General features: G+C 38.1%; 1 protein-coding gene and 1 long non-coding RNA gene across 2 annotated transcripts in view; one reads left to right on the top strand and one right to left on the bottom strand.

Moving 5' to 3' along the window:
- Positions 1-362: 362 nt before the first annotated feature.
- The window catches only part of LOC108247507 (UPF0687 protein C20orf27 homolog), a 34,172-nt gene continuing 21,084 nt past the window's right edge, over positions 363-13,450 (bottom strand). Inside the window, exons 5-6 of the mRNA XM_017435675.3 lie at positions 10,257-10,382; positions 363-3,494 (exon numbers count right to left, since the gene is read on the bottom strand). Of these exons, the coding sequence (XP_017291164.1) occupies positions 3,394-3,494; positions 10,257-10,382 (227 nt within the window). The 3' untranslated portion in view covers positions 363-3,393. The remainder of the gene's footprint in view (positions 3,495-10,256; positions 10,383-13,450) is intronic.
- On the top strand, positions 6,022-7,234 carry LOC108247508. The gene is made up of 2 exons (XR_001809086.3): positions 6,022-6,246; positions 6,976-7,234. It is a non-coding gene; the product is annotated as an uncharacterized LOC108247508 (long non-coding RNA).

The raw sequence follows: 13,450 nt of genomic DNA, 5'->3' as shown, positions 1-13,450 counted from the left end.
TTTTTTTCTGTATTGCTTATACCATTGCTGATTTGACTACCATTGTGATTGTAAATAAATAGGTCTGGATTTGCGTTTCTTTTAAATTCATGGTTGCTATTATTTAAATTACAATAACTGAGTATTTGTGACATTGTATGATAAAGTACATGCACTATTGGGCTCATCTTACCCACTAAAAAAATTTATTTCGTTAGTCCTCAGCACTGTTTATATAGCCCTGCGCCTTTAAGTATCGCCGCATCTCGGCCCGAGCCTTTAAAGCGGCGTGTCATGTCTATCCATATAAGTCATTGTGTGAGGTGCTGCAAACGCGACCAAGCAAACATGGCGGAGCACAACAAAGACATACCTCCCAAGAGTCCTGACTTAACCCATTATCACCCACCCCCATTATCACCCACCCCTATTTGGCATCTTGATAAAAAGGACTTATTTTGTTTATTAATAAATTTGAACAGTCAAAGTCATCAATTTTCATGTAGAAAGATTAAATGATCTTTCAAAGGAAAAATCTATGGTTCTGTCAACCATTTTCAAACAAATTAATAAAATAGATAGATTTTTAAGGAATGTAAAGCTATTTTATCCCCTTCTAAAACAAAAATCAAAAGACAATTGTTTTAGAATATTCTGTATTTACTGCTTCAGAGAAAATGACACTCTGCTCTTTAAGTTTAAGGAAGTGTATAAGTGACATGCATTTTAATACTTGGTCATGCAGTGTCTCACATTATACACGTTTAATATACAATACAATAGTATTACAATAGTTACTTTCTGCCTATGAGAAACAATTTGTTTTTGATAAATCTTATCAAAGATCAGGGAATAAAATATCATTTTTAGGATGATTTTAATTATTTCAGGATTTGATAGTTAAACAGTTAAGAGATTTGCTAAGTAGTTATAAGTGCATCGTACTGTAAACAGTGTCAGTGAGTGTAAACAGAACGTCTGTAAGGTGCAATCATCAAAATGCTTGTTGGTGTCACTTCAAATATATGTATTCTGCATATACTGAGGTATTTACAGATCACAGAAAATTATAAGCTTCATTTGAATATTTAAGCTGCATTTGTAAAAACAAATGGATATTGAGTAAAAGTCCAAAGTAAAGCCAACACTGAAAAGATGCAAACCTGCATTCTGTTTTGTGAGTGACAGGGGGCCACATCACTGGTTGTAAAAATTTAAGACCTTGTTGTTTAAGAACTCAACTTCTGGTATAAGTGGTCTCTAATTGGTCCTGTTACCGTGTCACCATAGACAACAACATTCTGTGAGACTGGCTTCTTCAAAGAACAGCAAGAGGCATAAGCTTTGAGTCTATTCATGAGTGGGTTCCAACAGTTTACCGAGACCCCACTACGGCCTCACATGTTTGTTAAAACACTACTGTAAGTCATATATTGTATACATAATAAACATTTTAAACAGAGTATGCTTTAGAACATGGTTAAAGGAGTGACTCAGTTCTACAGATTCCTTTCAATCATTTTAAAATCCCATATTTTGTTCAAATGTTTTTTTTGTTTAAACAAAATCAGTAGTTTAAAAATTACAATAAAGACAAACCCAGACCTCAAACCAGTGCGTAACAATATTTAGGTTCCATCCACTTTCTTTGAGAAGTTTCAGAGAACAAACAGGAAATGTCTCCCAGACAGTAGTCAGCTGAAGTGGTCACGGGTCCTGAAGTCTTTCAAGCACCAAACAGACACACTGGAATGGCCACCGACAGTGCTAGTTGAGATTTCTGGCAGCCATCTTGCGAAGACGTGTATCACTCTGTACTGTTTACATGTCAAAGCCACACATGACTGAAGCCTTGTTTGAGTTTGTATGCTAGAACTTACCTTATTTTACTTAAATAAACATATCATGCATAATGTGAAAACAGGGGACAAACGTATACTGTAATGACTATTATTGGAGGCAAAATGCCAATCTGATGTACCTGATGTACTACCACTTCAATGGTGGGTAATTTATCGCTTTAACACAAATATGTTTTGATTTATGAACTTTTTCGTGTTTTCAATGATTTATGAAGTAACAAGGCATAATACTCACTTATGAAGCATAATGCCACCTTTCAAATGCTGGTTCTGATAATTGTAACAATTAATGGCAAAACTTTGGACTCCTTCAACGGGTTTATTTTTTTATCTAATATTGATGCTATCAATCTGACAGTAACTAAGCACGTCCACGTTACTACACATCAATCTTCTCAAAATGGCGGCACAAATTCTCATCTCGTCAGCATAGATTGCACTGGGACTGGCCGTTCTTTCTTTAGTTCAGTGCTTTGAAGTAACACACAAAGTTTTAATTGTGTATTGTTGATATTACAGCATCATAAGCTGCTCTTTGGAACACCAGACTGAACTGTATTTTATCAATACATTCTGCCAGTAAATGATGCAACAGACTGTGTTTAGTTGGACTGCTGTGATGGCATTTGGCTGCTGCTTGTGTATTTTACTGGCAGTGTGTAAACTGGTTAATGATAATTGGCAGTGTGTAAACTGGTTAATGATAATGCTGGGGGTTTGCCTCTCTAACAGCAGAAGCTTCATAAATATCTTAACAAAAAAGGAACAGTCTGCAGGCTGATGGTATCTCAACCTTTTGCTACATAGTCTTGATACCAAGCCAGCCAAAATAAGTGAGCAGCAGCATGGTTTTATACTGAGAAAGAGCTCCACAGATGTGAAGTTTGCTCTGAGAGTAATGATGGAAAAGTACAGAGAAACTCAGAAGATGAAGAACTGAGCCTTTGTGGGTCTGGAGAAAGCCGATGATTGGGGGCCAAGAGAGGAACTGTGTTTATGTATGAGGAAGTTGGGTGTGGTGGAGAAGTATGTGAGGGTAGAGCAAGACATGAACAAGGACAGAGAGACAGTATGACTGACAGATTGGTGTCACTGAGTGGGGTGGGATTCCATTTGGGATCAGCTCTGAGCCCTTCATGGATGTAGTAAAGGAGGACATGCTGAAAATTGGTGCGACAGAGGAGGATGATGGGATGGGGTGAGATGGAGGGAGATGATTTGTTGTGAAGAGACTTAAAAGGAGCAGTCACCAGAAGAAGAAAAGAGGAAGCAGAAGAAAAAGTAGCAGATGGAAAAAAAGTTGTCTCAGTACCAAGTCCATTTTATTTTAGACCCATGACTCAGCATAACTATTGTTAAAACTCATCCCTTTACATTATTTCCCCTTTTGAAATATACATTCTGTCTCATGTTCTGAACATAGCATTACAGATTTTTTCCAAGTGAAAAAACATTTGTATTTCATGGTACCGGGTACAGATGATTTGCAATTCATGGAACACTGAGCCCTGACCCAGTCTCTAAAGACGAGATTGTAGTATGGCTCTTGTTGCTATTTTCTCTTACGCTCGCTGCTGTGTCTTTTGTGGGCGTCTCTCTGAGTCCCCAGACACTTCACTCCCTCCAGCAGCATGGGGGTCCCATGATGTGGGTCTAACAAAAGAAGATAAGAATATAAAGCCTTTTTTTTTGGTAATTGTACATAATACAGCTATGTGTGTCATATTTACAGAGACGGCTGGTATCAGTGAACCAGTAGGGCTAAGCCCTCCCTGGTGTTTACAATATAAATGTTAAAATACCTAATAAACACAAATTAAAAATATTGTATCACATTTTGTGAAATTTACAACAAAACCGGTGCCTAACAGTTCAGAGAAAATCCCAAAGTCTTTCGAAAGGGCTAACTTTTCACAGCCCAGTTCAGCCCCTTGTCTTGCCTGGTACAGAATGATTGACAGGCGTCTTGTCCCACCCCACCCCCCCCCGGTTTGCTGTTCATTTGAGCTAATTTAGTTCAGCTCAGGGTCAGCCCAAGGCCTCAGGCTTTAGCCAATGAGGGTGGACATACAATGATGTGCCTCGAGTGCGAGTGTACGTGGTTTATCATGGACTAAGATAAGTGCAACGGCGAGCAAGATAAAGATAAACGAGGTGAATTATTTAATTTCTCACTCGTTTTCCTTAATGTCTTTAGGGGACAAACCAGAAGTGAAGAGGTTGGGAGCAGATAGACCCAAGGATATTCAAAGTTTTCCTGTGACCTGGTTTCAGTGAAAGGACTGGCTAACAGCAAGTGTAGCTAACAGATCTTTAACGAGGTGGTTATTAACATTTTTGGATCCCAGAAAAGTTGTCAGAGTGAGCTTCTCTTTATATAAGGTAGGATTCATTTAAAAAGAAGAAGCACTTTCCAATATTGCATGTATTGTTTGGTTTTACCTTATCAGTGTGATTAATAATTGTGTCAAGGAGTGTGGTGCAGTGTTATTCAAAGCTGTTTGATAGGGAAAAATCATCTGAAATGATTATAGCTGAAACTCTTAATGAAGGGAATCAAGTATTGGACAACTGACAGAAGCTCTGTGTGAGCTTGGTTTTTTGGTGGTGGTTTGTTTTAAGGTTGTCTTTGTGGGGAAAAAGAACATAACACACACACACACAACTACAAACACACACACACACACAGGTAAAACCAGATGTTGACTTTGGCAACTTTGTTCCTTTTGTTGCGGAAAGTGCATGTTGTGTGCGGGTGAGTGAGAGGTGTAGCAGCGCTCCTCCGGTGACAAAGGGGGCGCTGTGTGTGTGAGGCGTGATTTGGCATGTGCGGGGAGAGAGCTAGAAGAAAAACACGGCGAATGGCGGTGAGAGTGTGAATGCGGCGACCGGAGCAGTGGCGAACAGTTTATTGCCGAACCAAAAATAAACTTAAGCTCTCCTGAAAACCACCTTGGTGCCACCGTGTGGTTCGTCCGACACTGGGGAGTTAACTCCGAAGGATTGCTACTTCGGCCCTGGAGGGAGCGTCCCTTCCCCCCCTGCGTCTTCCGGACCACGGTTGGAGGACAGGGCAGGAAAAGTTAACACTTTTGTGCTTTTAGAATTAACTGCTGGTTTTGATACAGTAGACTGTGATATTTTACTTTGCAGCAGTGGTGGGCGTCAAAGACAAAGCACTGAAGTGGTTCACATTCTATATGGCCAAATGTACGTTCTGCATCAAGCTTGGTGACCATGTGTTGGTCCTCTCTTGTGGGGGATCCCACAGGGCTTTGTTTTAGTTCCCTTCCTCTTTTGTCTGTATTTGTTCCCACTTGGGTGCATTGCACTCCCCCTAGGTTTCTGGCCTTGGGGGTGGGAGTTTATGTTTTGCTTGTAATATCAGCAATTTGCATCTGCAACTACTTCTGTTTTTTGCTATCTTAGTGTGTGCATGTGAAAGGTATACAACCCCTGGCAAACAAATATGGAATCTGCACTCTTGGAAGACATTTTTTCAGTTCTTATTGTTGTATAAAAAATACATCACAGACATGTCACAAAACTATAATTTTTCAAAATTATCTGTCATTAAGAAACAATGAAAAAGGAAACATAATTTCACAGTTGGTTTTTTCAGATCAAGTAGAGTAAAAAATTATGGAATTACTTTGTAATTTGCAGTTCTAAAACAAACACTTGCATCGTATTGAAGAAATTCAAGAAGATCCAGAACTGCTGAATAGCTGGAATCCTACATCAGACAAAAATGGGACAACATTCCCTCTAAAACCTCTAGCAGCTGCTCTCCTCAGCTCTTAGATGTTTACAGACTGTTGTTAAAAGAAGAGGGGACCAGTGTTAATTTCGTTGACTAATATATTTCGTCTTAGTTTTCGTCAACGAACCTTTTTTTCAAGACGAAAACGAGACGATAACTGAAAAAATAAATAGTAAAAGGATAAAAACGATGACGAAATTAACTGACATTTTCGTCAACGAATAAAAACGAGACGAAAATGTTAGCAAGGACGACATCCAATCAGAACTGATTTCGTCTTGTGAGAGGTAGGGACATGTTGGGAAGATATCCAATCATAACTGCTTTAGCGTAGGTGGAGAGGCGGGACAAGCGGGGTGGCCATCCAATCAGTACCAATATCTTAGCAGCAGCGCGGTAGGTTGCATATTTGTACAAAACCCGGGAAGACCGTACTGTGAACTGCGTTACTCATAGAGCTCGAATCAAAGTTAAATCCACAATGTCCGCGGGGAGAAAGAGGACGACATATGGGCACATTTCTCCTTTGATGTCGCGCAAAACAAGACTGTGTGCAAACCATGTGGGGCGACCATCTCCGGCAAAAACACTACAAATCTCAAACGACATCTGCAGTCCAGCCACACAGAACTCCATGCAAAGGTAAGCATTGTAATGTTAATGGTTATTTAATGAGCGAAATGTGTGTTTAACTCTACTGTGTACTAAAGACACCACTGCTATTCTCTAAAGTTAATGTTATTGTTAGTTAGTTAGTGTTGACGACAGGAACAAGACATAAATTTACTCAGTAGTAAAGAAATGCTTTAGATAGCTAGCAAAAATATAATAAAATAAGTTCATCTGTTAACCCAAAAGTTGGTGTAAAGTTCCTTACAGCCCTTTTTCAGTCATTTAATTACATCCTGAGAGGATCACTATAGGACGGTGTGTGGTTTTGACCTCATTTATAGAATGAAGCTAGGTTAGGTTTACTGAGTTAGTGCTGGAGATAAAACAAGCTCCTTTTAAAACTGTATTTTTGTGTCTACAGTCTGTTTAACCATTCAAATGCTTTAATTAAGGGTCTTACATTCTATACATTTAGTTGTGACTTGATTTCTAGAACATTTTTTAAAAATACAGATTATGAAATTGTGGTGTTATTTGTGTCAGGTCAGGATTTTAACCATAAAATATTTAGTCATGTACCCACAATAAAAAATAAAAAAAAACATTAATGAGCTGCTCAATTTATTTATCTGATTCAATTTTGAACTTGGTATCATTATTCAGAAATGAGTCTGAGCTCTTATGGGTTAAATAAATAGAAGACAATAAATAAAAAGGTAAAACAAGGATTCAATTTTTTTTCTCTTATTCACTTTGCAGTTACGGAAGACCTCAGATGAAAACAGTGGGCCACAGACTGCAAAGAAAGTGACAGCATCCCAGCAGAATATTTCAGCAGCTCTTCTATGTGCTTCAAAGTACAAAAGTGACTCTAAAGAACAACAGACGAAAGAGGAAGCTATAGCTAAATGGATCGGGTGTACTGGATTACCAGTAACTACAGTTGAAGATGAGGACTTTGTTCTTATGATGGATGCAGTAGATAGGAAGCTGACTGTTCCAAAAAAAACAAAAATAAGCAATCTGATAGACAAATATTATGAAAGTGAAGTACAAAAATTTAGAAACAGATTGGCTGCTGCACGGAGAGTCTCTATTGGAATTGACCTGTGGACAAAAACAGGGCTCACTGCATCATTCCTGGCTATAAGCTCCTGCTACTTTTGTGTTGAACAAAGTAAACCAGAACACATATTGTTGGCCCTTGAACAAGTAGTCCACCCACACACTGCACAGTCAATCAAAGCATGTGTGGATAAATGTATGCAAGAATGGGGCATACCAAATCAGAAAATCATCACAGTAATAACAGACAATGGAAGTAACATGGTGGCAGCATTTAAACAAACCACACCAGAGGGAGAAGAAACAACCTCTGAGGATTCAGAAGACTCTCCAATGATGGACCCTTCAAAGTGACACCATGTCCATGTCCCTGGTGGTCCCTGCACTCTTTGATCTGCTCAGCCACCTTTCTGACTTCGAAGAGAACACTACCCATCGAGACCTAGTTGCTCTTGCAAGGAAAATGAAAGGAAGCATTAACCAGCGTTTTGCGTGGATATTGGATCCGACCGATGAAAAGTTCTCACCACTTGTAGCAGCTGCCTGCTTTGTCAACCCTAGAGTGTGTGAAACCCTTGTTGATGTGGCTGATGAAAATATACAGGAACTACTGAAACAGGCAGAGGAGTATGTGATCCAGGTCACACACCCACATTCACAACATGAGGATCAGCCCAAAGATGATGGAGAGGAGAACAGGAGGTTACCAGAGGAACCAGAAGCAGCACCATCCACATCAAAGCAGCCAGTCTTCAGGTTTCTTTCAAAATGGCACACAAAGTCTGTAAAGAGGATCTCCACAAGCAGCATGAGGCAGCAGATCAGAAAGTACAAGGAAGAACTTTCACAACCCATCACACGTGACTGTGACACAGGAATAGACTTTTGGCTAGAAAAAAGTGACACTTTTTATCAGTCTAAAACCTTTTGCATTAGATTTACTGGCTATACCAGCTTCTCAGGCCTTTGCAGAGAGGGTATTTAGTGTTACAGGTGACCTCACCAGAGGCAGGCGCAATAGAGCAAGGGTAACATTAGCATGAAGTGCTTTCCTTAAAATGAATAGAAACAAATAAATCTATGTGGTCACATTGATGGCTCTTGGATAGAAAAAATTGCAACTATTTGTAAGATACAATGTGATGTACAAAAGTGGTATTTTCTTGTCATTGCTGAGAGAGCAGATTTTGGATCCATGTACTAATGGAGCTGTAGGTTAGGTCAGCTGTTACTGTTTTGAAGTTGCTGAAATACAGTGTTTGCACTATTTGTTACTGGCAGCCTTTGAGACTTTTTTTTTGAGAATTTGTTTCCTAATATGTTGTTTAAATGATTGCGTTATAGGGATTATCTATTTTTCTTTGTACATGTTTAATGTCAGCTGAAATATTTAAGAGTAAACACTGAATTACAGCTTTTTTTTTTACACTGAATTCAGGGAGAGCAGGCATTATAGCTTATGCACTTTCTTTTTGACTGTTTTTTGAAATTTCTTCTGTTCAATTAATAACCTGTGAATACTAAATTATTAATAGTTAGCTGTTTTGTTACGTTTGGTGTTTGTTTGCACTAATGGCACTGCTGTTTTTATGGTACCCAGTTTTAGAAAGAATGTAAAATGCATTTTGTTGTAATCAATATTTTTTTATTTGTTTTTTCCCCAGGTAGAGCAGGGCTACAGGTCATCTATATTTTGTTATTGTTTTGCTTAATAAGCAAGGTCTGAGCAGATAAATAAGTTAAATCTGTTTTTGTGTACATTTCACATTCAAACATTAATAATATTACATAACAGATAAATTAATGTTTAATTTTGTATAAGTGTATAGTTAATAATTCAAGGGAACTGATGGAAAAAGTATTTACAATTACACCCTTTACATTTTAGTCGACTAAATTGACTGTAGATTTAGTCGACTATATTCTTATGATAATTAGTCGACTAAAACTAGACTAAAACTAAAAACATTTCAGATGACTAAATTATGACTAAAACTAAATTACATTTTAGTCAAAAGACTATGACTAAAACTAAAACAAAATTTGCCGTCAAAATTAACACTGGAGGGGGCACTTGACAGTGGGAAACATGGATGTGTCCCTAATTGTTTCAGACATGTTGCTGGCATCAATTTCAAAATTATCTTATTTTTTTCCAAAAATATTGTAGTTTTTCTGTTTTAACATTTAATATATTTACTATGTTTCATTGTGAATAAAATATGGGTTTATGAGATTTGTCAGCCATTGCATTGTTTTTATTTCCATCTTACACATTGTCCTAAATTTTTTGCAATTTGGGTTGTATAATTGTATAATAAAACTGGAAACATAAGAGAAATTACAAAAACTGATTTTCAGGTTTAAGAAACTATTCACTTCACTGTTTCTTTTTTCAACACACCTGATTTGAATCAACGGGTGATTAACAGGCTTCTGCAGAACATGAAGAGGTAATTTAACCTCTGAATCAGGTGTGTTGGAGCAGAGAAACAAGGAAAACATGCAGGATGGAGGCCCTGAGGACCAGGGTTGAACACCCCTGCCTTAGTTATACTGCTGGTCGAAGCAGATGGTCACTCGTCCTGAGCCTGGTTCTGCTGCAGGTTTTTTTCTGTTAAAAGGGTGTGCTGCTCAGGATAGGAGACTGCGACAAAGTGAAGATTTAATGCTATCTGCTGGCTTCCTTAGAAAGATACTTTTTATGAATTGCTTTTATAATGTATATGAATGTCTTTGTACAGTGCCCTGAGACAACTTTTGCTGTGACTTGGCACTATATAAATCAACTGAAGTGAATTGAATTATCACTGTTAGGTAGGTGTTATAGAGTCCCACAATGCCTTGTGCCTTTAACATTATCTGATGTGTCATTTTCATGTTTACCATATTCATGCCTTTTCCTGTCAAATGATCGAATCCAACTAAATGCAAATGTTTATGTAGGTTCTGTGGGACTGTCTGTTTTTACCAACCAATGACTCGAGCCTGGAACCTGATCCTTAGACTGCTGTCTTTCCGTCCTCTGGTCAGCAGGTTCATCTCCTCCTGTATGACCCCCTCCTGATGAGTCTTGTACTCACACGTTACCTTTACCCCCCCTAAACACAGGAAGGAAGAGTTAGACGTTTGGTCACATCAAGTCCAGAAAATCAGCCTTTTCCAATTTAGAAATCTGAACACCAGCATCAGTGCAGATGCACAAAGTCATTATATGCTGTACTCACTGTATACCAGTGTTTCCTGTTTACTCCTCAGTTCCTGGATATTTTAAAGGAAGAGAGGATGCTTCACAGCAGGAAACAAGGTCCTGTCCTTACTTTTGGAAATTCAAAATGACTTTTTTTTTTCCCACCAAAAAATGTTATAATTTCTAAGTTTAAACATTTGATATGTTTACTGTGTTCTATTGTTAAAAAAATAGGTTAATGAGATTTGCAAATCATTGTATTTTGTTTTTATTTGCATTGTAGACAACATCCCAAACGTTTGTGGAATTGGGGCTGTACATTAATGCAATCAAAAACATCAGAAACAATACAAAAGGCACATCTTTTTTATTTCAAACAATCTGATGCAGAGCCTTGACTATGGGGTAAGGACTCTGTCAGAAAGATTTGTATGCAAAGGCAGAAATGTGTGCATATTAGTCAGTTGTTTTTCTTTTCTTTATGAAAACAAAATACTGTGACTTTGTAAATACAAATTTATTTTCTTTAAGAATAAGAATTTACAACCGTGATCAGACGTCACGGGTCACAGGCTGGTTAATGGAGCACAGAATGCATAGATTTGCATGTAAATAGTTCTTTTAACAGCACTGAGAAACAATGGAACAAAGTCCGGTAATGTTAAACAATTTGTGTGTGCATTAATATGCGTTAATTTTAGGATAAAGCTTTTCTTTATGCACTTCTTTGTTAGGTCCAGTGCGGTGTTTAGGATATCTGCTAATTGGACCTAACAAGGAAGTCAAAGTTAGGTGCCTAAAGACGAGCTAAATATAAAAAATGTTCTATCCTATATTTTAAAATTAACGCATACAGATCAGATGAGATGAATCTCTCCCTCTCTCACATGAAGAGGTCTTCATCACTGGGACTAATGATAACTTGTATAGCACTTTGAGAGCACCATTGCACTTTATTAAAAAGCACCTTAACCAGAACTTTATTTAGCACAGCACTTTAAGCAGAGATTTGCGCATCAATAATAATTTGCACACAAGAAGTTTTAACTATTTATTGAATATTGGTAGAGTATTTTAATGATCAACATGTAGTCTTTTGTTTCAGGCCTGCACAGCTGCTCCTCATTGAGAAGTGGGGTGGTTGTCTGTGAGGAGAGAAGAATTGTTACTCTGAACAATTAAGGTTAATTGGTTAGTGAAATGCAGGCAAATGTTTGTGTAGTTTATGGATAAAAGTTTGAGTGCAAAGAAGTGGCTTGAAGTTGCTAAAATCTGATTACTCACCTGTTTTTTCTCTGTCCTCTCCAGGGTGTTTGGTCAAAGACTTCCCTGGGGTCCAGACACCATTTCATTTATAGGTTCCGGGAGAGGCCATGGAATAAGAGAGAGTGTGGGATTTCTGTACATGTGCTTTTTTGGTATTTTTCATGAGAGTGTTGAGGCGTAAAGTTAAAAGATAAAATATTTACAAAAAGTAATTGGTAAAATACATATGTTTGTTTTAATAAATATATGTCATGTATATATAGAAGTAATTTGGTGAACTCCCCTGTGAGTTGAGAATGGTTGAGTCCTTGAACAACAAGGTTGGTTGTTTAGTGATGTTAGAAGGCTTGACGTGCCATGAATGCTCCAAACAATGTTTAAATATGGATAAATAAATATTTGCTGCTTTACCATATTCTGACTTGACCTTCATCTTCACTGTTAAACCAAACCACAGATGGCCACGTGACTACTATCTATCTATCTATCTATCTATCTATCTATCTATCTATCTATCTATCTATCTATCTATCTATCTATCTATCTATCTATCTATCTATCTATCTATCTGTAAATTGTGTAAAATTACCCAACTTTGTTTTGTTGCTTCTTGGTTTGCCATCTCAGCCATAGACATTATTTACAAAGACCCCTCAAAGACTGACGCTGCCATCTTGGATGGGTCTCTCAGCTTTCCTTCAAGTTTCTGTGTTCCTTGTTGCTACATGCTAAAATATGAGACACATATTATTTAAAAACAACTTCATTAAAAACAACTTGAAAAGGTTTTAGTATCCCACAGTGTATTGTAATACACAATACATCACTAATTCCCAAGCATGCAGAAAGAACTAACAGGTAAAAACAGGTAAAAATAAGTTTAACAAAGTGTGATATTAACATATGAATAGTTTTACATATGAATCAGACATTTCTGTTAACATGTTCAGTAAAAAACACCTCCTCTTTAGAGATGAGCAGGGAAGTTGAAGACAGGTGGGGTCACATCATCTCTAAGCTGGTCCTGTTAAAGTCCTCTGGTTTGAAACGTTCATTACAGAGCTGAGACAACTGTAGCAACCAAACCCTCCTTCTTACTGCAGCTTCTCATTGCCTCCTTAAATCTGTGTTACCTGGGAAAACTTCAAAATGTGAAGAAAAAAAAACAGCAAGAATTAATGGGAGAGAGAGAGAGCACCAGTTCCTCCTGTTAGCATTTAGCAGCCCTAGGGGAAAGCTGGGTGGTACCAAGTGGCCCAAAGCTGTATTGCCTAACTGGGAATCTATGGCTGTAGACAAGATGAGAGAGGCACGCCATTATCAGGCCATAGCTCATTTTACTTCTGATAATTACCACAGTTCACATTTATACAACATACAATAATCCATTAATAATAGTAATTAAATCAAAACAATAATAGAGGACCTGCTGCCTTCCTGATCTTAGTTTTTCTGAGCTGACTTCTCACCTGATCAGTTGTGAGGTGGATGTGAGGCTGGGTTGGAGTGGGGGGTGGTGCTGGTTCCATTGTGGGTGAGGGAGAGGAGAGTGCAGGCAGTGATGATACAGCACCAGGTGAGAGGGGGAGTAGCACACGGAGGGGGCTAGTTTGGAGCTAGGGGGTCCCCCCCAGTGGTTAATGGCCCAGAGTCAAATCTATTGAAAAACAGCTCCTGTGGCTCCAGTGTTGTCCTTGAAATGGCCAGAGATTT

Source organism: Kryptolebias marmoratus, linkage group LG6 (assembly GCF_001649575.2).
Source record: "Kryptolebias marmoratus isolate JLee-2015 linkage group LG6, ASM164957v2, whole genome shotgun sequence".
In the NCBI taxonomy this organism is placed as follows: Eukaryota; Metazoa; Chordata; class Actinopteri; order Cyprinodontiformes; family Rivulidae; genus Kryptolebias; species Kryptolebias marmoratus.
This window is presented reverse-complemented; position numbering and strand designations above follow the sequence as displayed.